The sequence below is a fragment of the Syngnathus leptorhynchus genome, chromosome 4 (genome assembly GCF_054491065.1).
Source record: "Syngnathus leptorhynchus isolate UIUO chromosome 4, UIUO_Slep, whole genome shotgun sequence".
Classification (NCBI taxonomy): domain Eukaryota; kingdom Metazoa; phylum Chordata; class Actinopteri; order Syngnathiformes; family Syngnathidae; genus Syngnathus; species Syngnathus leptorhynchus.
The window spans coordinates 8,373,608-8,400,656 of NC_141198.1; the positions used below are offsets into that span (position 1 = coordinate 8,373,608).

The 27,049-nt window shown below is 41.4% G+C and overlaps 2 protein-coding genes across 6 annotated transcripts in view; both read left to right on the forward strand.

Annotated features, from left to right (window-relative positions):
- Nucleotides 1-761: 761 nt before the first annotated feature.
- On the forward strand, nt 762-15,447 carry ncs1b (neuronal calcium sensor 1b). 4 transcript variants are annotated; one of them, XM_085909593.1, is made up of 10 exons: nt 762-888; nt 1,524-1,641; nt 2,465-2,575; nt 6,099-6,123; nt 11,115-11,253; nt 12,611-12,689; nt 12,943-13,031; nt 13,326-13,403; nt 13,853-13,960; nt 14,148-15,447. In XM_085909593.1, exons 3-9 carry the CDS (start codon nt 2,512-2,514, stop codon nt 13,949-13,951), a joined length of 573 nt encoding a protein of 190 aa, XP_085765719.1. In that variant the 5' UTR covers nt 762-888; nt 1,524-1,641; nt 2,465-2,511; the 3' UTR covers nt 13,952-13,960; nt 14,148-15,447. The 4 variants fall into 4 exon arrangements, with proteins under 4 accessions (XP_085765719.1, XP_085765717.1, XP_085765720.1 ...); XM_085909591.1 differs by having other exon boundaries at nt 13,853-15,447; XM_085909594.1 differs by lacking the exon at nt 762-888 and adding an exon at nt 1,364-1,430 and having other exon boundaries at nt 13,853-15,447.
- Nucleotides 15,448-16,241: 794 nt separating this feature from the next.
- Nucleotides 16,242-27,049, forward strand: part of hmcn2 (hemicentin 2) — a 39,484-nt gene continuing 28,676 nt past the window's right edge. For both annotated transcript variants that reach the window (XM_085909596.1, XM_085909597.1), the window contains exons 1-13: nt 16,242-16,606; nt 18,089-18,159; nt 18,532-18,690; nt 19,333-19,455; nt 22,598-22,769; nt 22,857-22,963; nt 23,043-23,163; nt 23,246-23,509; nt 23,619-23,763; nt 24,123-24,244; nt 25,239-25,511; nt 25,850-25,991; nt 26,268-26,395. In XM_085909596.1, the coding sequence (XP_085765722.1) occupies nt 16,351-16,606; nt 18,089-18,159; nt 18,532-18,690; nt 19,333-19,455; nt 22,598-22,769; nt 22,857-22,963; nt 23,043-23,163; nt 23,246-23,509; nt 23,619-23,763; nt 24,123-24,244; nt 25,239-25,511; nt 25,850-25,991; nt 26,268-26,395 (2,083 nt within the window). In that variant the 5' untranslated portion in view covers nt 16,242-16,350. The remainder of the gene's footprint in view (nt 16,607-18,088; nt 18,160-18,531; nt 18,691-19,332; nt 19,456-22,597; nt 22,770-22,856; nt 22,964-23,042; nt 23,164-23,245; nt 23,510-23,618; nt 23,764-24,122; nt 24,245-25,238; nt 25,512-25,849; nt 25,992-26,267; nt 26,396-27,049) is intronic.

The following is a 27,049-nucleotide window of genomic DNA, read 5'->3' on the forward strand; positions in this document are numbered from 1 at the left end:
CCCTCAACAATACTATCTCACCTTCCACTTCAACTAGTCTCAAATGAATAGCAGTTTTCTTTCCTTGGCAATCCTGTGTCCCCCCCTCCCCTATCTCACCATATGTTACCACACTTGACTCCTTTCAACCAATGTACCTGCAAGACCTTGATGAGAATGTGAAGCTCTTTTGCTGCCTATCAGCGATAACCTTCACTTTCCTTATTTCTCTAAATGATACCCACATTTACCCGCGGTTTGAACAGAACCACATCATCTGCAAAAAGCCTAGAAACCGGACGCCTTCAATGCCTTGGTTGGCTTAGAAATTCTGGATATAAATGTTATGGACAAAATCTGGGACAAAGGGAGAAAGTCTTTAAATATGTCTTATGGAGTCTTTATGGAGTCCAACCGCCACTGGAAAATAATCCAGCTTTCTGCCGGAAACATGAAACAAAGTCTGACATCTTGCCTGTGGATGGCATGATAAAGAATGACTGACGCACACGCGACCACCCTTTGTCCACCCCTTGTGGAGGTGTTGCGTCACCTCGGCCACCCCCTGAAACATTTATGGGTGACCACCCTGAAATTATGAACATTTTCTGTTGGATTTTTTTTTTTCTTAATTGTATAGCCCTTGAAGGAAAAAGTTTGGTCGCCCCTGTTTTAGAGCGTAAATGATGAGCGCACGCTCGCGCGCGCTTGCACGCGCGCAAGCACGCACCGCGTTGAGTCACGAATGTGTGCGCACTGAGTCCAGCAGCTCGATTGAACGTCACTCCCTTCTCGGCGACTGGCTGGAGTAGCACAACAAGCGGCCATGCGTGCGGCAGCAGGGCCAGCACTTCATCTCTGCTCTCTCCTACATTGACGGAACGGCGCCTTTCCTTTTCTGTACTTCAGGTAAAATGTGGACTGGTGGTCAACCAAAGCTGGTGATCTTATCCTTTGTATTTTCTCACTTGTTTTCATAGGTTTGTAGTTTCGCGTGCATGCGTTTTAGTGCAAAACGTAGCGAGCTGAATGACTAGCAAGACATGCAGTGGCTGTTGTACTGTCGCCATAAACTGTGTGTTGCTATGGTATTGCCAGGCAACATCCTACCGGCAGCCGCCACTGCCGCCGCCGCCTCAGCCTCAGCCGCTCACGATTTCTCTGATGCTTTTTTTAAAAAAAGGAAAAATGTGTTTGTTTTTTTGCCACGTCATACGTGGAGAAAAAAATCTTAAATACACCGATATTCTCTTTGCCCCTCGTTGACATTCGTTTTAAATGGTCGCGCTCATATGAGTTGATCGTTTTTTTCCCCCCCACCTGTTTCTCTTAGGATCCTGATTTCCGTTAGTTTAAATGTGAATGCCAACACTTTCCTTTTTCCCTTCAGCTCTGACTGGTGAATACTTTAGAGATTTTCTAAGCTTCTTTCCAGCAGTCTGTGGTTTGAGGTGACCACATACGACTCATTTCCACTACATCATCATCATCATCTATTCCTGCATGCTCATCAGCCATCTATTACTGTTCTCTTGTGTGTTCAGGTCCATAGGAATATCTTGCAGCCCAGGACTTGTAAGGACACAAGATGATCTTTACCAGCACGACTTCCCTCAGCAGGACCTCACTGGCCATTGACGTATGCAGATGTCTGCAGTGAAGGTGCTTGCACACAATACTTCAATCATGTATGGCTTCAGTCGGGCATCAATGTATCCCAACAACGGGCCTCTGGTTCAGAGAAATTCTATTATCACTCATCTCCTGTCTGCTGCGTCGTAGAAGAGGAGGAAATCACCGTACCATGTTGTCTTGAAGCCAGCAACGAGGGGGAATTATGAGTCAGAATGGAGGAGGAGAGAACCTTTACTCTTCAAATCTGCCTATAAGCTTGACAGACAACTTATTTTGAGAGCAGGGGGTGCTCCTAAAATTCTACAATGACGCACCAAACTGGCTTCTTGTTTTCTGGAAAGGTTCTCTATGTTGTTTTTGTTTATCGTTTTCCTAGTGCAAAGTGCCTGAGACAATATTTGTTGAATGACTTTTTTCTTAGACAACTCCTCATCTCATCTGTCAATATTGTGTGTTTATATATATGTGTGGGGAATATTGCGGAAGAAGGAATGGGAGGATCAGCAATGTGAATGTGGCACGTGGGAGTGCGCTTCACTCACCCGCCGAGCGGTGACTTGCTTCCAAGGATGAAGGTAGAAAGACATCCAAGCACCGTTCTTCTCCCACGGATTGCTGTGAAAAATGGAGCTGCTGCATGCTTGGAAATATCGCAACAGCTTGATGGACCTTCATTACGGGAACCTTAGGCTCAATGGAGAGTGTATTCAGATTTGCGCTATAGTCTCTCGGTTTGGCGGGAGGTGGATTCATTCTTCCGCACCAAACCTCACGAATGTGTGTTTCCTTGGTTTCACTGGTGTCATTGCATTGGCTTGAACTGGCCTTTCTTTGTTTATGTTTCTGGCAGATCGAGGTCATACCAGGTGGATTTGAAGCTGTGGAGGGCTGAAAATCATGGGTAAATCCAACAGCAAACTCAAGCCAGAGGTGGTGGAGGAGTTGACGAGGAAAACGTACTGTGAGTTCTGGTCTCTTTTTGCTTGTCTTTAACGAGCAAATCCTGAGGGCGCTTTTAATTGCAATGACAGCTTGCACAAAAGTTAAAGAGCAAAATGTGCATTATTATAGCTTCTTCTTATGGCACACTTTTCAGCAAATAGCCTGTTTCTATTGTAAGTGCATTGAATAGAATGACACCAATTAGATTCAGGTTGCAGGGAAAAAAGCAATCTGATTTCTGACATATTTTAATACAGTGGAGCCTGAGTTTTCGACCACAATCCGTTCCAGAAGGCTGTTAGAGAAGTGAATCGTTCGAATTCCAAATCATGTTTTCCCATTACAAATAATGGGAAAAAAATGTAATCCGTTCCAAGCAAAAAAAAACCCGTCATTTTTTCATTTGGGCATTTTTGTCCGATCGCGCAACTGCAGCGCACCCCGGAACGCGCAACCGTAGCGCGTCGCCGACCGCGCAACTGCATCGTGCTGGTTGCATTACTGTGACAGAGCGGCCGCTGAAATTTAGAAAATATTTTTAAAGTCCTGATGTACTTTCCAAAATTTAAGTGGACCTCAGTGCGCAGGGAGCTTAATTTGGTCCGATCGGGCAACCGCAGTGCATCGCCGAACGCGCAACCGTAGTGCGCCCCCGACCCCACAACTGCACCGCGCTGGTCGCATTATTGTGACAGAGCGGTCGCTAAAATTTTGAAAATATTTTTAAAGTCCTGATGTACTTTCCAAAATTTAAGTGGACCTCAGTGCGCAGGGAACTTCATTTGGTCCGATCGTGCAACCGCAGCGCATCGCCGAACAAGCAACTTTAGCGCGGTTCACCGCGCTGGTCGCATTATTGTGACAGAGCGGTCGCTAAAATTTTGAAAATATTCTTAAAGTCCTGATGTACTTTCCAAAATTTAAGTGGACCTCGGTGCGCAGAGAGCTTAATTTGGTCCGATCGCGCAACTGCAGCGCATCGCCGAACGCGCAACCGTGCAACTGCACCGCGCTGGTCGCATTATCGTGACAGAGCGGTCGCTAAAATTTTTAAAATCTTTTTAAAGTCCTGATGTACTTTCCAAAATTTAACTGGACCTCAGTGCGCAGGGAGCTTAATTTGGTCCGATCGCGCAACAGCAGCGCGCCGGCCGGGCGCTCACTGTCACATTGCTTTAGGAGCGTCTTTGTGTTTTAGGATGGCTTTACTGCTCCCACTAGCTTCCTTTGGAGGCATGATTAGAGTCGATGCAATCCTCAGAGTAACGAGAATGCATTAACGAACGGAGTCAGTTGGCATGCGGGTCCTCTCTGCTCATCTCGCCAGGTTCGACAACCGAATTTCGTCCGACATCAGAAGCAAAAAAAAATCTCGAAATTTTGTTCGAATACCGATTTGTTCGAGAACCGGGACGTTCGAAAACCGAGGGTCCACTGTATTGATAATTCAGGCTCTACGTTATAGGCATACATACGTTGTGTACGCTTTCGTTGAGCCGTAGGTTTTAAAAAAAAATTACATGCTGCATGCCATGTAATTAATTTGTACAGAAATAAATACAGTGACACTACAAAGGCAAATTATTCATCTGGGACAGGAGCACTCGTCTCCACTATATGTAGATGTACTCTTGTATTTCCTCCTGATAATTTTTGTTCATTCAGCTTGCAGAACATAAACTAAACATTAACATTCTCCCCCTTGGTTTTCAATCAGCTTTGAACTCAGTTTGATAATGACCAAAATAATGTCTTTCCTGAAAGACACCATTTCTGTGTGTATTATTGTTGGAGCACAACATCATCATCATTATTATAATTGTCATTGTTGTCAAGTGTGCACGTGTGAGTGGGGGCTGACATCCATTGGCTGCTTAATCACAATGTTATTTGCGTGGTGGCACTCTTTACAGCAGAGGGAAGGAGGGCCGCTGCGGCAGGAAATTGCTGTGGAGGAAGATATGGCTTCATGCTGGGCTGGCCTGCTCGTTGCTGTCCTCTCGCTCATCCATTCTCTTTGGCTCCATCCACTAATTGCCCGCTTTGTGCAGGGAAGGGAATAGTAATTAGGATCTTATCTGGTTACCATCGCTGAGGATCCTCTTATCTCTGGTGATCCTACCAAGCTGTTCTCCTCCAGATCCTTCTCCCATCTCTCCTTGACTTGAGCCTCCCATCAATCTTATTTTGATACACCCTGCTACCTTATTCTTGGTCACCCATGACAAGCTTTGTCTCCATTTTCATCACCATTTTCCTTTCATTCTTGACAGTTTTGGGACTGAGGAAATGTCTCTTTGTTTTCATAGGAGGGTGTTTTTTTTTTCTGGAAAATAATAGCTTGTGTTGACAGAAAACCAACCAAGGCATGGCCGACAGTGAGCGCTGTCAAGAGTGTGATTTAGAAGCAGAGACATTTTTCTAAACTGAACATGAAGACCTTGTACAGTCATTGAAAAGCTTACAAGAGTAGAAGAATGCTTCAAGAGATCCCAGATTCGGTCAGAATTAGTGTTCAGTCTCACATCGCATGGAAACACCAGCGGTTGGTTCTATTAAAATGTCTCTAGGGTGAAGGCTTGGCCTATCTAATAGCGTGATGATTCTTCTGTGTTGTCAGAGCTATGAAGAGGCTCACAGTGACATAGTGCAAGCGGGACGGGTTTTAGCAGACCCTCCAGGGCCAACCAGCCGAGTAGGCGCTACGCTTTCTTGCATGGACGCATTGCATGATTGCGCATTGGCTCTGACTGAGTTATATAACATTTCTAAAATCAAGCTTAGCCATGTTGAACTACTTCCATTTCATGACTCCATTGGCAATTTAATGGCAGTTTATCTTGTCTGACGGGAGTTAGATTGACTGTGACATTCAATGCCAAGGGCACACGAAGCCTTTCTCAGTGAGTTGTACAGATGAAAGCTACTCGACCCGGCCTCCTGCGTAATAGCTCTTATATGAGCAACTATCACAGATCACGCAATTTTAAGCTTGAATATGGCTCAGATTACTCGCCCTGCAACATAGGGTGTTAGGAAGAAATGTTGAAATTGTACTGACATTTTTCTGGGACCTTTCGTTCTTCTGCTCTGGTTGCCCTTTCCTTTGCACGCACTACAACCAGAGTTGCTTTATGTGTTGCTTAACAATCACCAATTAAACTGGACAGATTTTAAGACAATGTAAAGCTCCAAGATAGTGCGCGTGCAGCAATGATAACACATCAAGCCATTTAAACTGTCCTCTTTGTCAACGCTGTGGTTGAGTGACCCTTCTTTGCTCAGCCTTTATGTCTCCTCTTGATGGGTCCTGAGGGTTTACTTGCACCAGTTTCCTCCTAAGTAGCCTGGATAAATTATCCTTTCATGAAACCTTCTGATATCATGAAATATTGGACTAACTATCCATTCAAAGTAACCTAGACTCTAGCTATTTTCACTTGAGTGATTGTTGCCACAGTTTTAATGTCCAAAACGGTGATCTTTAATGGTGCTATGAGTTTTGTCCATAAGCTAATGCCACTACTCTGTTTCTCTTGCAGTTACAGAGAAAGAGGTGCAACAATGGTAAGTGTGGGATTTCATTTTTTATTATTTTTCAGGATACAAGTCACACATTTTGTCATAGTCTGTCTGCAATTAATTCTGAGGTGTGACTTGTATATATGATGCCATGCAATCAAACTGCAGGTTGATACTTTGGTTGAGCAAAAATAGTTTTTATTACTGTTATTTTATTACTTTAGTACTGTTCCTCCCTGTTCTGTTCTGAAAAAGGAATGACTTTGAAGCCTTGTTATGACTTTCAAGCCCGGTAACGCTAATGTGTCAACTACCTTTTTGCTGGACTGTCTAAAAAGAGAAAAATGCCCATGGCAAAAACAAATTTGACTTTCAAGAATTTGAACATCACAAAACCTGATACTTCACAAGGCTTCTGGGAAGTATTCCTTCCATCTGTACCCCCATCTTTTTTCAGATCAGAGCTCACACGTTGATGTAACATTGACAGTACTTGCATAGATCAAAATGACACATATTTATGCGGAAGAAGCACCCCAGACCAGAAGAAGTCACACAACAGTGGTGAGAGTGATTATTACTGTGAGGGTGTGAATTTCCAAATGTAATTGTGAAGGCACTATCTGACAGCCGGCGGCGCTGGGTTAGCAAGCAATTCACCTTCATTACAAAGATGATTCAAGCATGAGCGCAGTCCTCTCATTTGTTGTCCTCGGATGCTACGGCTCTGGCTATTGTTGAGGAGGATGAAAAAACAAAGAATAGCACATCTGATAAAAAGGAGCAGAGTTATAAAGCAATCATTCTCCAATGTTCCCACTTCAGTTCTCTTGCTTTGTTTTTTTCACAATCTAATTCACCATGCGTGAAAAGAGGCCAGCCTTTGAGAGCTACTGACTTTTCACAAGGCTAGTAAGGGATGGAGCATTGGCGGTTTCTGCTTCTTCTAGCAATGGCCTTATTCTTTAGTGCATTGCGGCAGAAAAGCAAGCCAAATTCCCTACGATGCAAGCTAGCCCACCATCACTCACTATTTTTTCATGGCAAAGTTTGCATGAATTGTCACTTGGAGATTAGCAGCAATCAACACCGCCGAGGGTGAAGGATGAGAAGGAATTCCACCAAGGGAAATGCCAGATGGCTTGTAATTAGAGCACATTCACAGACACAAGAATTAGCAGGGTTAGAAAAATGCTTGTGTTTTGCAAAAAATCAGTTCTCCTTTGTAATATCCACAAAATAATTAGAATTCCTACCTGAAATCAGTACCAACGTCACTGTTACCTGAGGACCAGTGCAAGGAATAAATACTTTCCCTTCCAGTTCTTAATCATGGTCTTGTGCCCAGTTTTACTTCTGCTATGGCTGTGCAAGTGCATCACGACCCCAAGCATAGGCTCTATATCTGTCACCAAGTCAAATGTCTAATACGTGCTCATGTTCTTGACAAGTGAAGGTGATTGTGGTTAAGGCTGTGAGGACTGGATGACATTGTGCTGACACTGTGCTGACACCGTCTTTCATCAGATTCCTCATTACATGCTTGGTGAAAGTCAGGTGATGGTGGAGTGGTACACTCGACTAACCAGTGTGCAGCCAGCGTGGTTTCAGTTCTCCCCTCGGTGATGGTGTGATTGGTTGTGAAACAAACGGTAGTCAGTTACCAATAAGTGAAATATTTCATTGACTGGATTTTAAAATGATTTCAGAAAAATCGACAGCATACTATTGATTATCTCTGCCTTTGAGCCACATTCCAGCTTTTCAGAGGATCAGTATTTGACTAAATTTTAGGGCTGAGCCTCTCGCCAATAATGGATGATTCAAAACTTATCTCAGTGATGCATAGTTCACAAACGTGACAGACTTTAAATAACCTTACCGAGAGACATTTTCGAACATACATTTTGCAAATATACATTCAAATATACGTAGTTTTTCAAAATTGGGAGCATCCAAATCTAAAACCTCTTGGTTACCATACCATTGACTTACAATAACCTAAACATATTTAATTTGTATAGAAAGAACATATTGCTTGGATATGTCTGACATACAGTGTATTTGATGGACTAAATGCACAGCATCTCATAACGTATTTCCCGTAGAAAGATTTGAAGGCGACCATCCCATTTCCATTTATTCTAATGATGAAGAAATCGAGCTTCAAAAAGCAATAAAGCTTTTCAGCCATCAATGATAAAAAAGATCAAGCAGTAGAATATACATAGTTTTAGCAGTAGATGTGTCGTCCAAATATGACAGAAGTAAGAAATCCAAAACTGGAAGTACAATGTTTATGAGTATCAATAAATCTGAGTTTAAAAGTGCCAAAAGTTATTGTGAGGATCGCACGCTGGACTCCGTGGATGGAAAAACAATGTTCTATCAAAAACTGGGCACATGTGCATGTTGACAACAAGCAAACATTATGATACATTGGTCACACACTAAAAAAAAAAAAACTACGTACTTTTAAACACCAAGTATTCTTTTCACACACAGTGACTCTAACTCGCCAACTGAAGCTTGCATCGCTGACACCCATAAAGTCACATGAGGTCCCGAGTGTTATTATGCAGGAGGAAAAATAGCCAATTATAAGAAAAATATTGTTAACGTGTATTTTTCGAATAGGTATATTTAATAGCTAGGGGCTGGTGCTTCAAGGTAGAAAAGTCATCCAAATTAGTGACTTTAAAGACAAAGCCATAGCTCCTCTAGCGAACACTGTGGAGTTACAAAGCTGCACTTTCTCAGTCCCGCAATTGAGATACGATCACTTCAATATCTGATAGCTTGATTGATTGCTGGTGCTGTTATTTATTGTTGCCAACAGAGGGCAGACATGTTCCTAAAATTAGTCTGAAAGAAAATAAAATGAAGATTAAAATCTATCCTGCATAACCCATGACCACGACAGGCATTTTTAAAGGCTTTTATTACAGTGTAGCAAAACTAGAATATTGCAATATTTTTTGCATTACAAAAGGTACAGAAAAAAACGTACAATGCGTACTACTTGATACATTTAAATTGTGATGTATGCAAATACTTATTCATAGTAACTTAAAAACTTATTTCATATTATGATGGCTAGTTTGAGTAGTATGTGGAAATATTCCGACACCATATAAAAATCATACTTGATAAAGAAAAAAATAAAACATTTGTTTTTCAACATTTAAATGTTCGATGTGGTTTATTATGTCAAGCGAGTTGAGCCCTTTTGACACCTGTGCCCTAAACAATTTGTCAATTGATAAGTTGTCTACATCCTTTGTGTGTCACTTTATTCATTTATTTACAAAACATGGATCACTATTATGCAAGATAATTCAACCAAATTGGGATTCACAGTGCAATATGTATCGTAATCTGTATCATATTTCATTCACCGGAAACGCTCTTTCATGACTATAAAATGCTTCTTTTTATATTGTTATGTTGCACCGGAGAACAGCCTGTGAGCATGACTTTATGTCAATGAATGCATTATCCTGCCTGCTAGATATAATAACCTTCAGGTAAAGCTTTCTGGGGAATTCCCATAAATTGCTTTAACCCTGAAATATGATACAGATTATCCATAGTGCACTGTGAATCCCAGTTTGGTTGTATGCTGTATATTGAGATTGCGATATGTTTTCTACCTCTTTTTTTCTGTACCTGTAGCAGCAGTGCATCAACGAACTACCATCTAGATTAGAAAGCGCTTCTTTCATCAGCTCCAGAGTAGATTAAAAGTAGTTTAATAAAAGTTTGGAGCCAGCATTTCTCTGTTCTCTGCATCAGAGCACCCCACCCATGAGAAATTGGGCTGCTTTTGCTGGCTTATAGAAAAGCATTTGTGGTGTTATTATCCTGACATTTCTTTTTGTTGTTCTGTGGGAAAGTGATTTTAATGGAATTAAGATTATTTTTATTTTTTTTAGTTAAAGGTTATGATTGTCTGCTGCATGCTCCACATGCACTGATCCACCCATTTGACTAATAATAGTGGCACGGTGATTGTGGTCTTGCCCCCATGAATGAAAAAAAACACACTTTTTTTCATCTCTATGGCTGTTGTGTTTCTCTATCCAACTCAGGGTTGCTTGAAAACACAAAGTCACAAGTGTGGGTGGGGGCAGCAATGGCTCATTTGTCAGAACCGTACACGCCTCTCCAAACCGATTGGTTTGCTTCAGTGTTATTAGCAATTTGAAAATTTAAGACACCTGGAATTTTTTTCATGTTGTGAAAAAGTCACTGATGGTGTTGTACTTCACTCGCCTTACTTCTTTACTAATGCAGTGCACGTTCAGTTCATTGACGCTGTGAATGTGAAAGGCCGTCCGTCTATATGTGCATGTGCCTTGTGATTGACCAGCCGATAGGCTCCAAACTCCATGCAACCAAGAATAGGATACAAAAGGGATGGTAGTCTCTAAAAAGAGAGCCGTACATAATTCAATTGAAAAGTAATGGACATTTACAAAAGCTCACAAATAAGTTAGAAACGCTATATCGGTTGTTTGCAGTCAGAAGAAATATATACAGTATGGCTGTCAGTCAGTCAGTCGGTCGGTCAGTCAGAAAGATAGTTGACGTCATGCACTTTGCAGAGCCTTTGAATGGCCTCACCTCTTGATGTCTCCTATGGTTTGAAGTTGGTCTCTGCTGGCATAAACACTCTTTTGCTTGCCGTAATGAAATTATTAGTGTTCAGTCTGGCTGCCTTGATACTTGATTGAGCTGTACAAAAAAGCTGCCCACCTTTGAGTGACGGCTTTGAGATTGCTTATGAATTGCTTCTATCGTTAAATACATAAAGTCACTCTCTAGATTCAAACCACTCTGGTCTTGCTATTGGATTGGGGCGATTGAGAGATGAGAGAAGTAGCTTTGCATTTCACCTGTTTCATCAGATGTATCCTGACGACATGTCCATTGCAGACGTAAGCTCTTTTGCATGATAACTCCACTCTTGCGTTTTTTACCTTTATGTCAATTGCTTCAGATTTTTTCCCTACATCTGTGTGTTTTCCTGACAGGTACAAAGGCTTCATTAAAGACTGCCCCAGTGGACAGCTTGATTCTGTGGGCTTTCAGAAGATATATAAGCAGTTCTTTCCTTTTGGAGATCCCACAAAGTTTGCCTCGTTTGTTTTCAACGTGTTTGATGAAAATAAGGTTTGTCATCTATATTTTCAATCATAGCACAAAATATGTATGAAAACAGTTTGGGTTGTCCAGTCTGTTGTTGATTTACTCAGAAATATATAGAAAATATTTTTATTGGAAGACAGTAGCAACAGATACCTAGTCGCGACAGGCCTCTGTAGTGTAGACGTCATCTTTTCCCATGGTCGTTCAAAATAATTTGAATGGGAGCATTTTGAATGAGTTTACACTCCATATCCTGTTTGAAATCATCCTGAAGACTCAATTAGGGGAAAATTAACTGCTCATTAGCAGCTTATTTGAGTCACAGGTTACAGGGACACATGTTTGTAACCCATTTATGCCAAAGAAGATGTTCTTCAACATGCCGTGTGTCTTTAAGATGAGGCAGTCCCCCTTTGGCTGATGTTTATCTATGACCTTCACTCGCATCAGGCACACTGTGGTTGAAGAATGCACCGATTTCAACAGTTTTTACGACTTATGCAATGAAAATGTCTGCTTGTGATAGTTTTCTGACTCTACAGTCATAGAGAGGGCTTCACTGGCCATATCTAGCATTGATTGTCACAAGTGGTGCGGACAGCTAGTAAAGCATCATACTCATTCATCAGTGTTTTGAAAATAAATAAATATATGTATATATATATATATATATATATATATATATATATATATATATATATATATATATATATATATATATATATATATATATATATTCAGAGGCTTATGTTTTTATACAAATTGTATTCTTTATAATTAATTAATAAAAGTGGGTCACGACCTTGCAACAATAGGAAATTGTGTGATCTCGAGCACACAACAAACTGCTAAAAAGAATCTAGTCAGGAAGTGAGGCTGAATGCAGCACCAACAGGAAGCCACTTTATATGAGATGGTCGCTGTTGCATTCATCACAAAGTGCTACTGAGTGATGACTCAGCCTGAAACCACAGAACATGACCGTCCTGTCCAACCCAGAGTGTAATGATGCACAATACAAAGCATACATACTATCTGCATAGATTATGAGCTGTCATAGCTCAGGGAAAAACATTTCTACTATGTCAGGTATGATGAAGCCATCATATTGAAAAGCCTGAAAGGATTACTCTCTACTCAGTCATGTGTCTGTGGAGTGTAACTTTTTAGACTTGGAAGCCATTGGCATCCATCTAACTAATGACCAGAAGTGTCATATTTCTGCCTCTAGAGAGAGCTAGATACTGAGCAAAAATAGCAACAAACTTGGAATAAATGTCTGGCCCTGTTTTGTGCAGCATGCTTCAAGGACATCTCTGAAGAAGTGTAAATGTCAACTAAAAGTCTTCCATCTTTTATTCTCACTTGTGCCATTTGCTAGGATGGACGCATTGAGTTCTCAGAGTTCATCCAGGCGTTGTCTGTCACTTCTCGTGGGACTCTGGATGAGAAACTTAGATGTAAGATGTACCCTCTCTCACTATTGTTGACATTTATATTAGAGGATTCAAAATTGAGTGTCACTGGTTGATTTGCATTTTAAGTTGCTTCTGTTTTGAGTTTTTTTTTTAACTATTGAAGCAATTTTTCAAAAATCCTTTGAATTATGGCTAACGTGTTTTTTTTTTAGTTGAATTTATTTACGTCACTTGAATGATGGCATTTGCTCACTAAATGGCTTTGCTCACTTCAATACTTGATTTGTCTTTTCAGGGGCTTTCAAGCTATATGACTTGGACAATGATGGCTACATCACTCGTGATGAGATGCTGAACATAGTCGATGCCATTTATCAGATGGTGGTAAGTTAATATTATTAATAGTTTAATATTCAATTTGCCAAACGTGGTGCTTTTCAAATGGGGGAGGAATGTGAAGCACCTGGAAAAAAGGAGGAGCGCATACAAACTCCTTACAGGAAGTGCTTCAGTGGTTAAGTTCTGGAAAAGAATTGCAAAAAGCCAAAGAAAAAGCAAGACATACACACAGTCATGGCCCTTCTATTAGTTTTGGTGTTTTTCCTATATACAATCTCTTTGGGCTGTTTGAAATATTCAACGACTTGTTTTTAAAATGCTAATGAGTTGGTATTTCAGGGAAACACCGTAGAGCTACCAGAAGAAGAAAACACACCAGAAAAGCGAGTTGACCGTATTTTTGCGATGATGGACAAGGTGAGTGTTTCTCTACTGCTTCTACAGACTTGATGTGCATTCAGTACAAGAGCAGATTGTGTGTATTGATTACCATTAAAAAGAGCGTAGTGGCTACTTGCACGGAATTAAGATTGGCACTGTTAAATTTACATCTATCACTGTGCCATTCATACTGTCAACATTTTGTGGTAGTCTCCTTCCACATTGCCCCTAAGTGCCAGTGGCCACTCTCTAAGCTAAGGAAATCTATTTGTCTTCTGTGAATGATGAGATGAGCTCTGCATGGGTGTGTCCGAGCAGCACTTGGTGATTTGTGTCACAAACTGGCTAAAGTCCAAGCCTACTGAGCCAGCATAATTCCAATAGCATCGAAAAACGCCAAAGTGCGCTCTGCACTCTGGGGCCTTGTTAGCCCCCTGCTGGTAATATTGTGGTGATGGCGTCTGTGTCTCATGTTCCTTTTCCAGAATGCAGACGGGAAACTGACTCTGCAGGAGTTTCAGGAGGGCTCCAAGGCCGACCCCTCTATTGTGCAAGCACTCTCTCTCTATGATGGTCTAGTCTAAGAATGTAAGGTGAGTGAAGTATTCATGTGCAAGCCACATGCACACTTAGCCAAGGGGAATTTCGGACCATCCAATATTATGCCATCCTTATGTCATCTGAGCCAATAAAAGAAAAGAAACAAAAATCAGCGACTGGCCTGAATCCAAAGCAAAGCAGCTGCTTTCTGTTCTCAGTTTGTTCTTATGAATTATTCAGGCGACCCACTTGTTTGCTGGCAATCAAATGGTCTTTCAGTGCCGAGCGAAGAGCCTCTTTCGCCGCCTCATGTAATCCACCAGCCTCTGCCAATTGTTGCTGACATCGTGCTCAGCGTTTTGTCAGCTGTGAAGTGATCTTGTGAATGCATATTTTGAACACACCATTGAAGTGATTATCCTGCATGGTCTGAGCAAAGACATGTTGATTTCAAATGGCCATCTCTCGCCTCACCTCGCTCGATTCAATTTAGCATCGGAATCACACGCATCCGGCACCATCAAACGAGTGCATCGCGGCCTCCTAGCGATTCGTCCAGGATGAGGATTCGACAATCTGAGACAATTGTATAGGTTCCCAACAAGGATTGTGGGCACATTTTGCGATGCCATTCAAACCTGGCAGCAAAACCCTCCGTCATTTCAACATTTGTTCTGCTGCTACTGTGTGCATCTGTGCAAACGTCGCAGCCATCTCTTTCCCTGCCAAAGTCCCAGGAGCTGAATTCCTTTGGAGGTTTTTGCCAGACTTTTCCCAAGTGGACGCCGTGCTGTCATCATGGACTCTAGAGTTTAACATGGAAAAGTGTTTTGCATGGTGATAGAGTGAGCACTAATTTACTTGGTAAGTTACAAAGCAGTGTCTTGTAATATGTAAATATAGTATTATGGCAATTTAGTTCCTGCTTTGCTGTATTCAGGAGTTTTCACCTTTTAAAACTGGAATGAAGTTTTATTTTTATCATATATGTTGAAATGTTTTGCACTGCGTTTTTCACTACAATTGTGGGATTCTTTTGTTCTCACACTGAGTTTTCTCTCCCGAGAGAACAGAATTTTTATTTGTGGAACAGTGTTGAAGGAGAGGCAAGTTTCCAAGGATTGTTTTACTATATTTGCAGCCTGTGAATCCTTTTGTGTTTTCACTTCCCACTGAGCTTGAGTGTCTAGTGTCCGCAGTGCAATGGCCGAGCATCAACGCCTAAGCTCATGGCTTAAATTTAAATTGAGCGTTTTACCTTCATTCACATTCAGCAGACAGTGACAGACACAAACACCAGTTCTGATTGTAAAGCTTTTGCGAGCTCTGTGGCTACTATTGTCCACTTAATAGTTGTCCTGATGTGTGAAACCAGAGCATGCAATCATGCCTTCTACCAATTTTTTTTTGTTGTTGTTTTTTTTTTGTTGAAGCGGTCACATTTAAGCACTGTCACTGGTATTATGCCTTATGCAAATAATAATTTACTGAATGACAAATGCCATTTACCTGTCATTGATCAGTAAGAGAGCACATAATAAAATGCATTTAAATGGCTGTGTGTTCTAGTATTATTTCTTAAGTCTTTTACATTTCACTACATTAGCACATTTTGTTTCAGATGCATTTTATTTTTTAGAAACAGATTAAATGTTTGGGACACCGTCAATGTGTTTGAATAAAAACGTTTTTTTTTTTTCCAAGTGCTGTTTGGTGTGGTTGCGTTATTTTCTCCCCTTGGCTTGCGTGGACCAGCCCTATTTCCTTTTTCTGACTTTTAAATACTGATCCACTCATAACTTAATAAATAGGTTTATTCTTTTGGTGTCAGAAACATTGCTGCAACTGTCAGCGTTAATGAAAACCTTTGCCCACGTTTCTTATGAGGTTACTTTGCCATCCTTTGAAATGTCAAGCGTCAGCTGTGTTAATTTAGATTCAACCAACTGAATAAAAAAAAAAAAAGCCAATAAAAACTAGACTGTGACAATATTTTAACACCGTCCTAGTGGTGCTTATGTACGCATAAAATCTACCCTTTCTAAACGTAAAATGGATCGAAGGGGCATGTTGAATCGGGTTAAAGGCTGCAACGGCGGGGTCAAGTTACACGCGCTCCTGCATCCAAGTCAGGTTGGGTCTCTGCAGGAACTTTTTAATACCTATCCCCGCCCCCGTTTGGAGCGTAGAGCACACGCTCTCCAGGGGTGCTGCACAAGTGAGCCTCTCCACATTTAGCTCCAAACTTTACGCACGGATGTGCTCCTCTGGACCTATTTCACACCGCATTTGGATGCATTTTCTTCTCAAGTGTATTGCCGATTTAAAATAGTCACGCTTGCGATTTTATACGCCTGCTCTATTTTTTTTTCTCAACTTTTAAACAACGTTTACCTGGTGACTCGTCTCATTCCTGCAGACGGATGCGGTAGAATACAAAAAGATGAAGTGTGTCTTGATAACTTGCTTGGTCCTGGTGCTATGCAGCGTGCACAGGCTCCGGGCATCCCCGGCGTTAGAGGAGGGTGACGGGTCGGATGACAGCGCCTCGACCCTGGCCTTCGTGTTCGATGTGACCGGATCCATGTACGACGACCTTAAGCAGGTGATCGATGGCGCCTCGCGGATCCTGGAAAAGACCCTCAACCGGAGGACCAGACCCATCAAAAACTTTGTTCTGGTTCCGTTCCATGATCCAGGTATCCTGTCATTTGGATTAAATGCATGTTTTAGTAAATGATTTGTTAGTATCTGTTTGCATAAATAAATATGTAAAATATAGCCTACTTCTTTTTTGCATAAATAAATATGCAAAATATAGCCTACTTTTTATCTAATTTATATGTTTTGGGGTTACGTACATGAAACAACAGCAAATCAAACTGATAGATGGCATACATTTGGATCACATGGACGGAAAAGTGCAATATTGTGGTTATACGTGGTATTTTACCTTTTAATATAACAACTACATATTTGAAACATTTCTGACAGTGCCAGTCAAAACATCTCCAGCATAACAATATGCTATTATCATTTTATTTCAATTGTTCAAATTGTTTTAATATTAATAAAAATGAATAATGACATTTGAATAATGTGGTTTTACTCAAAACTGTCACTCACACTGATGTAAATAACAAAAATAGCTGTTACATATGTAAGCGATCAAATGTTACTTTCTGTTGGTAATGCTTGACAACAGATCTGTTCTGTTAAGAATTCAAACTTAACCGATAGTTGGGGCAGGTAAGGCTGCGATTGCTCCTTCCATGTGGAAATGCTGGGCCTTGAAAATAACTAGTACTCTAATGGGGGAGGGTGTACGGCGCTGATGAGAAGCATATGCTGTCTGCCTGTGTGTAATTACCCCAATCACCCTGCTCAGCCTGCCCCCTCTCCACCATCCTCCAGAGAAAACTCTCAGCCCCTCAGTGCACCCAGCATGAGTTGGTAGTGGTGGGGGGGAGAGGGGAAAAATTCGGGTGGTATACCCCCTCATACATTTTGTATTGGTGAATGTGACCTTTCTAAAGATTCAGGATTGTTTAGAAGCTGTGGTAGCTGACAAACAGGTGCGATTGTGCTGTTCGGCCTTTATGGGTGATCATGAGGAACACACGATTATTGTTGAGAAAAAAAATCCATGAAATTGGTGAAGTAGCGTCTATAAGGCAGGTGCAAAGAAGCACTACTGTGCGTAAGAGTGACTCTGGTTACTGTGGCGAGGAGGCGGCATATGTAAAGTGAAAGGTGACATGGAGAACAGATCTTTTCTCCACATGGATCCTGCGTCGGCTCATCCACCTCACAGCGCTGAATGAGGTGATCACATTGAGCATGATGATGGAGGGTGCTCCAGACACCCCACTGACTCCAATTGAATTGATTCGTTCGACTTTCAAATCAAACCGTCCTCGAATTGCTTCGCACTTCACCTATTGAAAACTGTATCAAATCAAATCTCTTTTGAGGAGCAAGGTCTATAAAGGCATGCTTGGCTGAGTTTTCAAGGAACCACGTCAAGCACCGTTGGGATCAATAACAGCAATTCCTGAAGAGTCAATACATCGTAGCTGCAAATGAAAAAACAGCTCCACTTTCCCCCAAAAAACTTTACTCCAAAGTGTATTTCTGTTGGGTATACAGAAACTTGATGGTCTACCTTTTCATCCATGCAGACATTGGTCCAGTGTCCATCACCACTGACCCTACAAAGTTCCAGAAGGATCTTCAAGAGCTGTTTGTTCAGGTGGGGACAGAACACATGGAGCGATTATTGCGCCATTAATATACCACAATATTATCTCAGGCTTTATGTGAGTGTATGTGGACTTTGTTGGAATAGGGTCAATATAAGGCAGTCCAAACAGTAGTTTGATCCCTGAAGATTAGAAGCTGGGTAACTCAGGAATGTCAATTTCAAGGGAGAATCCTTTGTAATTTGTAATTTGGATAGAAACCAAAATCCGATGGCCGGAGAAGTATAATTTCTACATAGATTCATCAATTGAAATGTTTATTAATTATTCCCTGGCTTGAAATTGTATAGAACAAATCTGAAAAAGTAATCAGGTCCAGCTGTATTTGAGGAAACACATTATTGTGACTCCAACCTACACAGGGTGGTGGTGACTGTCCCGAGATGAGTGTTGGAGCCATTAAGAAAGCCTTGGAGGTTTCTCTTCCTGGATCCTTCATTTATGTCTTCACCGACGCTCGAGCAAAAGACTACCGCCTGAAAAGAGATGTTCTACAGCTGGTGCAACTCCGTCAGTCTCAGGTAAACAAGAACAACCTAACATGATTGGGGAATGACCAATTCTGTATCGTAATGTTTAGTTCTTGTCATCATTTTATCAGTAAGACGAAAAAAAAAATAGTGTGCGAGCTTCTGGGGACAGGAAACAAGTTCAGTGAATGTTTTACCCAACAGAAACCGGATGACTTCCAAATTGCTCCTTTTCCACAGCACAATGACAAGGATGTACCTGCTACTGCTGCGCCCTTGCATTGCCAAAAGTTAAAACCACTGTTTCTAGTACCATCCAGGTTTCTACTCTGCTAAAAAGCAACATAAATTAGCATGATATTGTTGCGTTTTCTTGCTGGTGACACTTGCAAGACCAGCAGCAAAAGTAATTTTGTAATGTACAGGTATATAGTCATATAGTCACTGAATCAATGTTGAAACTCAAATCAAATAAACTAGTCCATAGCAAATGAAGTACCACTGTGTGTATATGTCCTGAAAAGGACTACTTGTAATACAATGGCATGAGAAAAACTTGAATTCCAATGAAGAAGACTGTATTTAAAATCTGCATGACAAAAGGTGTCAGCATCACTATGGAGGCAAATGAAGAAAGGTGTCAAAAAGTCATCGCGAGACAAAAGTAACTCATCTCTTTTGTCTTGTTGTCAGGTGGTTTTTGTGCTGACTGGGGACTGTGGTGATCGCTCTCAGCCTGGCTACAAGGCCTACGAGGAGATTGCAGCCATGTCCTCAGGCCAGATCTTTCACCTGGACAAGCAGCAGGTCAATGAGGTGAGAGCATGAAAAAGAAGGCTTCAATGGCAGTCCATTTCCACAATAAATGTCTATTCGGATAATCAACCTTAATGCGCCTTACCAGAGACAGGAGCAGAATTTACCGGCGCTTTTCCCCTAATCAGTCAAGCATACAGAACATTGCAATTAGTAATTTAACAAAACAGCAGTCCTTCATAATAATTGGTAAAATGCGCTTAAAGACCCAGAACACATTTTAAAAACACGAACATTTTGAAAATGCTACTTGCAAAAAACACTTTCACTTTTTTCACCCTGTACATTGTACCTCTAAACACACATCCAATTAGGACTCATAATTTACAATTGTCATTAAATAATTAACGAGACACACAAGACACCTCCTAGGCAGATCTAAAAGACGACCGTCTTTCCTCAACTAGACACACATCCTGCCTGTCAACACAGCGCACGGCTGGGCACTACTGAACCTGAGCCAACAGCTCTGTGTTCTGCTGGCCTACTGAACCCGTGAACTCAAACACATCTGTGTTGGGTAGGGTGGATGTTGGTGGTGTTGGGATGTAGGTCTGCTTTCTGTCAAGTTCTGCATGCTTGTATGCAAACATGCAGGCCTGTGTGGGACAACTTCATTCTCACTCAATAAGCCTGCCAAAAGAGAAGTTCCTTTATGTCAGATTGATTTATGTTTTCTGTGTATTTTAATGTATAGGAGACGAAATTCACTACACACCTCAACCCCACGTAGCTTTTGCTAGAATTAACATCTTGGCATGCTTTAATTCCATGTAAACACTTGAGATATCAAGCCCTCTTGTTAACCGGTCTTGGGTCACATGCATTTAGCCAATTAGTACAAATTGTTTAAGCCTCTCACCCGAGTTATGGTAGCACTAACCTCAATACCCTGAACAGCCTTTTAATAAAGTGTGGCCAAATAAAATATTCTGTATGGAGTCTCAGTCTATGGTCTCCATGGAGGGAAAGTGTAGAGCAAACAATCTTATATTACTCCCTAATCCCAGGATATGATCTGTCACGGTTTATCCAACAGCTGCCCAACGGGGTTTGTGTTGGCTCTTCTCACAACAGCTCATTGTCAGCGCTGTCTTTTACATTCTTTACGGTACCGTAATTTGACTGGTGATCAATAATAACTTGCATACAACATAACCCATTAACGTGCTGTACATCTCAAATCACATTACGGAACACTTCAAAGTGATAAAATTATCAGTGGTAGCCTTGAGCATTTTTGGTGTGAAATAAAGACAGTGGCCTTAAAACCCAACGTAACAAAGATTTTTTTTGTGCATGATCGAGCCGGTTGTATGTTTTATTTTTTACTCTGTTCTACGGATACCCTTTGCGTGTTTAAAAGGTGAATACAATCACCCTCATGCTTTTCTCATTAGGTTGATGTAGAGGGATTCAAGCATCTCTATTGCTTGTCTGCCATAAAATGAAACCAAGATAATATTTATCCTCAGGTCATCTTTTTGAGTGTGTAAACCAAAGACTGCCTCACTGGAAAAGCAGGTGGACTCCTATAAATGGTCTTGGCAGGTGTTTTGCAGCTCAATTCGTAGTCTGGAGTGGTCCATCTGGGACTGATTCGCTCTAATAATCTTGATTTGAAGTGGGGCAGCTTCTTGCAAATTCTCCTGAGTGTGGTTTGTAGGCCGTTACAAATACAAAATTGACCCTTGCCCAACAAGAGGTCTGCAGTCAAGCTGTCGTGGTCGAACACCTGCGGCGCCAATTGTACTCTTGACATTTTTCAAGGTCAGGTAATGTACCTCGGCAATGGAGTACATACAATGGAGTCCCGGCAGTTAGTTTAGCCTATCTGTCATGCTTCTATGAGTAGCATATGGAGTCTTTGCAAGACCCCTGCAAACTTGTTCAACTGAGACACCTTGTATGATGTTTCAAAGCACTTTTGATCCTGCAACAGGGCGTAAGTGCACAGCTCAGCATGCCTTAGTTGAGCACTGTTGCATGGACGGCCACACTCCCATGTCTACCCCTCCACTTGTTTTTATCCGTGATGTGAGGGCAGCTTAATGTACACTTGTGCTCTATTGTGGAGGCAATAGACACCATTCAGGGCCAGATGTAGGTCATCTCTTAGCAGTTTCCTGCTCTGCAGGTGATGACTGCACATATGGCAGACATTACAGCTGTTTCCAGTTGTAAAACATCGAGAGGAACCAGCTGCTGTCAGCAATAGATAGACCTCATCGACATAATCGTGTAGGCCTGATGATTATGGTATTAATGATTTCCTTTTTTTCAATTTATTTTTATTTTTTTTATAAATGTCTCAAAATGTGTTGTGTTTGGCTCCTTGTCAAATGGCCCACTGCATTTCTTTCCTTACAGATGCAGATTGACCACAATGCCGCACTATGTATGGTCAAAACAAATACTGCACAGCAGTTGCTGGTTAAGCCTTTGGAAGGTGAAGGACAGTGGGTCCATTGTGGCAATGAGACTGTGAAATGTCATCATTATTAATATCATTTTATTGCAGCTCCTTTTTTCATGTGCCATAAAACAAAAGGAAACTGTAGTTAAATTGTAATTCTAGAGTCTAAGATGTTTTTCTGGGGAACAACAAATGGCTGCAGTGATGTCTGCTTTTGCAATTGAATGTAATCGAGCCATCGCACACCATTTTAGACCTCTTTGAGCCAATTTGGAACAAATTAAAAATAACATGTTTGGCAGACAAATGGGAAATGCCTGTCGAGTAGTGATTGAGTAAAAACGGTTGGTTTTGTGAAACACTTAAACTGCTGCTTTCTATGTTGAAGTACGAACGTCATGATTCATAAAAGTTGTGATGAAGGAGACACTCTGCCGGGAATAGAAACATGAAAATGTTTCGGTTATCACTTTGACAGTTGAGTTCTTTAAGGAAAACATCTGAGGAATACAATCGTGATGATAAAGAAGAAAAGTCCAAAGACAGAAAGCAGACTGCTGCTTGGGCAGGGAACCGACTCTCTGAGAAAGGTCATGGTCACATCCTTCCTGCTTTTATCCTCTAGAGAGGGGAATCTTTCCAGATAAAGTTTGACAGACCCCAGGTTTGTCAAATGTGCCAGGTTAAAATGTCGTATTTTTTACTGAGTTCTTCTATGCTTGCTAGGTATTGATGTGGGTCGAGGAGACTGTTCAGGCCATGAAGGTCCATCTACTGTCCTCAAACCATGACAGTGCCCAGGAGAACCTTTGGGAAGTGCCCTTTGACCCCAGCCTCCGCGAGGTCACTGTGTCACTCAGTGGGCCTGCTCCACAAATTGAGCTCAAAGATCCCCTTGGTATACAACATAACATTTCCACCTAAACAGTGCGGAGTATGTTGGCAAGCATTGAAGAGCTAAAATTTAAGTTTCTATTCCATCCAGGCCACATAGTAGGTCCTGAGCAGGGTCTGAAAGAGCTTCTGAACATTCCTAACTCTGCTCGTGTTGTCAACCTGAAGTTTCCCAGGCCCGGAGCATGGAACTTGAAGGTACCACTCTTGGAATCATTTATTATTGTTGTGTTTTGTCTTATGATAACAGGCTCATACTTTTGCTTTTATCCTAAAGGTTAGCTGCAGTGGCCGTCATACCCTGAGGGTCACAGGAGTCAGCAATCTGGACTTCCGGGCTGGCTTTTCAAGTTTACCTGTTAAAGAGTTTAACCACACTAGGGAGAGGCCAATCAAAGGTGCTGCTGATGTTTCTGTTAGCTATTCATCTGCCTAAAAGCACTCAGGGAAATGACTCTGATGGATTTGTGTACTTTCCAGGACTCCCAGCATATGTTTTGCTGAAATGCACAGGCCTGAAGCCTCCAGGTCATCTGAGTCATGTAGAACTAATGTCTGGCTCGGGACGTTCCCTGCGCACCATTCAGGTGCCTCTGCCCTCTGACCTTGGCCAGAAAGGGCTGTGGAGTGTCCCAGAGATACGCACCCCTTCCCAGAGTTTCTTCATCAAGGCAACGGGCAGAGACGAGGAGGGCTATCGCTTCCAGCGACTGTCCAGTGTCTCGTACACCAACATAGTTCCAGGTAAGTCTCGAGCTACGTTCAGACTTGTCTTCTTAGTTATGCTGCTAAAGTTCTCACACCTCATCAGTAACTTTTGTGGCCTTTAACCTTTATTTCCTCCTTTGTGTAGCTCCCCCAGCTGTGAACATGCCTGATGTGGTGAACGGTATCTACATGCACCCTGCTACGATTCGCTGTTCTGTGGAGAGCGACATACCTTACAGGCTAAGATTTACCAGAAGTGGAAGGACACTTGGGGCAGAGAAGTTCTTCCAGTAACATTTCTTTTATAACTTCTGAGAATTTGTTAAATTTTCAATTCCAATCTTTCTGCACTTCTAATATAATTTTCTCAATCACACATATTCTTGGCAGTGAGCATGCTTGGAATTGCTTCGTGTTATTGGCTCATATGCCACACAGATCGAGATCATAGAGTGTATACTCACTTGTCTTGATCAATTAATAATATGTCCATGCGCATCGAGCTCAATGCTCTGGTTTGAGTTACCCGAGATTTACTTGTGGTGAAAATTCCAGTGTGTTCTTGAGATTCGAACTGAATGTGACGTGAAATAAGATCTGGTTGCTACTGTCATGTTCAGTCACTGAACCAAGCTTGTCTTTGTACCAGGAAATCTGCCACTGCATCATGGGAGATTGACCGTGCTTCAGCCGAGGATGAGGGCTTCTATGAGTGCATAGCACAGAGTGGTGCAGGTCAAGGACATGCCTTAACCCAGTTGACTGTTAGAGGTACTGCACGACACAAAGTACATAAAATATGTTTCTACAGTCAGTTCAGTTGGGCCAACCGTGGTTTGTAACTTTAAACTGTGGTTTGGCTAACATTCCTACGATTTACAGGCAAATCACTGACGCACATAGTGTAACATAGTTTGATCATTTAATCAAAGATGAGCTATGTGATATGATGCAGTACAGTGATGCTTGGAAGTTGACATTTGGTGGGGAGTAGTATTTCAAACACAACTTTTTAGTTAGAGTCCAATGTGGTTGACTGACTTTATTTGGCTTTAAACTGATGCTGTGGTTAATCCTTGTGACTGTCTGTCATGATTATCTCAGTGTAAGTTAACAAGCAGCTCCATGAATACTGTGGCGGAACAAGACAAAAATTTGTGTTGTCTGTAAAAAAAGAAACGTCTTTACTTTTTTTCTACAGCCTGTCAGCTAAGATATTTTCATTTCATTTTTTGTTTTTAAGTTTTACCAACAGTATAAAAGCCTGCACAATATGGATCTTACCATGCCTTATAAGATATAATGGTTTAGAAAAGATTCCACCCGTTGGTGAGTGTATCATGAAGCTTTTCACAGCCTAGCGTTTCTTTTGTTGTCTGCTAAATTCTATATACATTTTGCTAAATAAATTCCAAAATGACTAAATATATCATTTTATTCCATATTTTTATTATTAATATTATTTTTTGTATTACTATTATTATTATTCCGATTAAAACCTGATGTAATAGAGAAAAAAAGGGTAAATTCAAAATTTGTGAAAAAAACCACTACAAATGTTATAAATAAAAACTAAAAAATGACCAGTGTAATGATTGACCTATGCCTTGGCCTCCAATTTAAGTGGATTGTCAGTCAGTAATGGTGAAGCGATTTCTGAGACTTTGCAAAATGAGAGTGCAATTTAAGAATCTATCTACAACTCCTCTGTTGATGTGCACTTATGGTGAGCTGTTAAATTTTGGTCTTGTCTCTTACAAAACAGAACCTGCTCCTGTACTCAAGCCAGCAGTCAATGTGACTTCCTTAGTGGGGAGTGTGGCTGTGTTGTCCTGTAAGGTAGAGGGCTCCATGCGCTACAACCTGACCTGGATCCGAGCAGGTCGCGCCATCCGAGCTCGTTCGGGGAGGTTGAGGCTGCTGTCCAACTCGTCCCTTCAGATTAGCAGCGTGAAGATTCAGGATGCTGGGGATTACCACTGTGTGGCCTCAAATGCCCACGGAGACAACAGAATCACTGTATGGCTCTTCGTCCCAGGTACGGCACGATCTCACTCCAGTAGGCATCTGTTTAACTACTTAACACACTGGGCCTCCTGGTTCCTGTCGGGACACTGTCATCTGGTTTCCATTACAGCGTGAGCCATCCTACAGTCGGGTTGAGCCTCGACCTTGTCAGAAAATGTTTCTCATGATGCATGTTAAAATTTGTGTTTTCTATTGTAGCATGACCTCTGACTCTCCTGATGAATTTCACAAACAGCAGTTTCATTGCTGGGCTGAAATCTTCATTGATGTTTAGTTTGAATAATAAATGACATCATGTCAACAAGGTCCCAAGTAACTGTCAGCTTTCTTTGGATCATTGGACTGCAGAGGCACCTTCGGTGGTACTTCACCCCCAGAGCCAGGTCTTTTCCCGAGGGGATGAAATCCGCCTAGTCTGCTCAGCATCCGGCTCTCCCCCTCCTCTGCTCTTTTGGAGCCATGGAAACACGTTCCTTGCTAATCGGCCGAGGTAAGAGGACTCTCAACCCACTCAACACCTCCGGCACAAAGGACTCATTACATTCCACTCTAGCTACAACAGAAATTGCCACATCCTGTTTGAATCATTGTTCTGGTATAAAGATTGTTTTGCCAAATGCTGGTTATGTGCTTATTGAAGCAAAAATAAATTACTTGATACACAAGAGAAACAAAAATTCTTTGCACTAATGTTCGTTTTTCAGTACATCTGCACATGTAATCAGTGCGAGACTGCTTAGTGAATTCTTCCAATTACCTGATGCAGGTTGAGTCTACACGAGCAAGGAGTTGTGACTATAACAGGGGCTGTCCCAGAGGATGCTGGGAATTACACATGTCTGGCAAGCAACGTGGCTGGGACTGCCTCACAGTCTGTCTTTCTTACTTATGCAGGTATCTAATTATATCTTCCGTCTGTTACTAAGAATAATTCCCTCACTCTGTTTTAGATTCTAAGAATTCTTTCAATAAGGCTTCTCAAGTAGATTATTGTAGCATTGTCTCAAATAAAATGATACATTCCTTGTTTTATCCACATTTATTGTGTTAAATTTTGAATTTCACTCACGGCTATCAGTTAGATGTCACAAAGAAACCAGAGCATTGACTTGCCCTTACTGTTTCTAAATGTCCGTTTTTTTTGACAATATTGATCTGACAGGGCAGTGACAACCGTTGTAAATTGCATAGGTATTTGGTCCTCTCAACTTGTGGCTGTGTTGACATCGATATTCATTGCAGTGAGCTTGGACTTGGTATTCATCGTTTTACAACAGTGAAGATTGCAGAACTTTGGGACTTTTCATTATTGGCTGGCTGTTTATCTGCTTTTTTGTTTTTTATGTGTTGCTCGATAAGGAATCTATTTCAAATTGTGTTGACTTCAGGGAGATATTTATTTAAATGATCAGTTTATCACTTTATCAGCAATGTAGCTGACCTTGGGAACACCCTGCACTTTTTGTTTTTATTTCAAAATAAAAAATAAGGATGAAGGAAAGTTTAACATTTACAACAGAATAACATTTATTTTAATTTTAGAAAAAT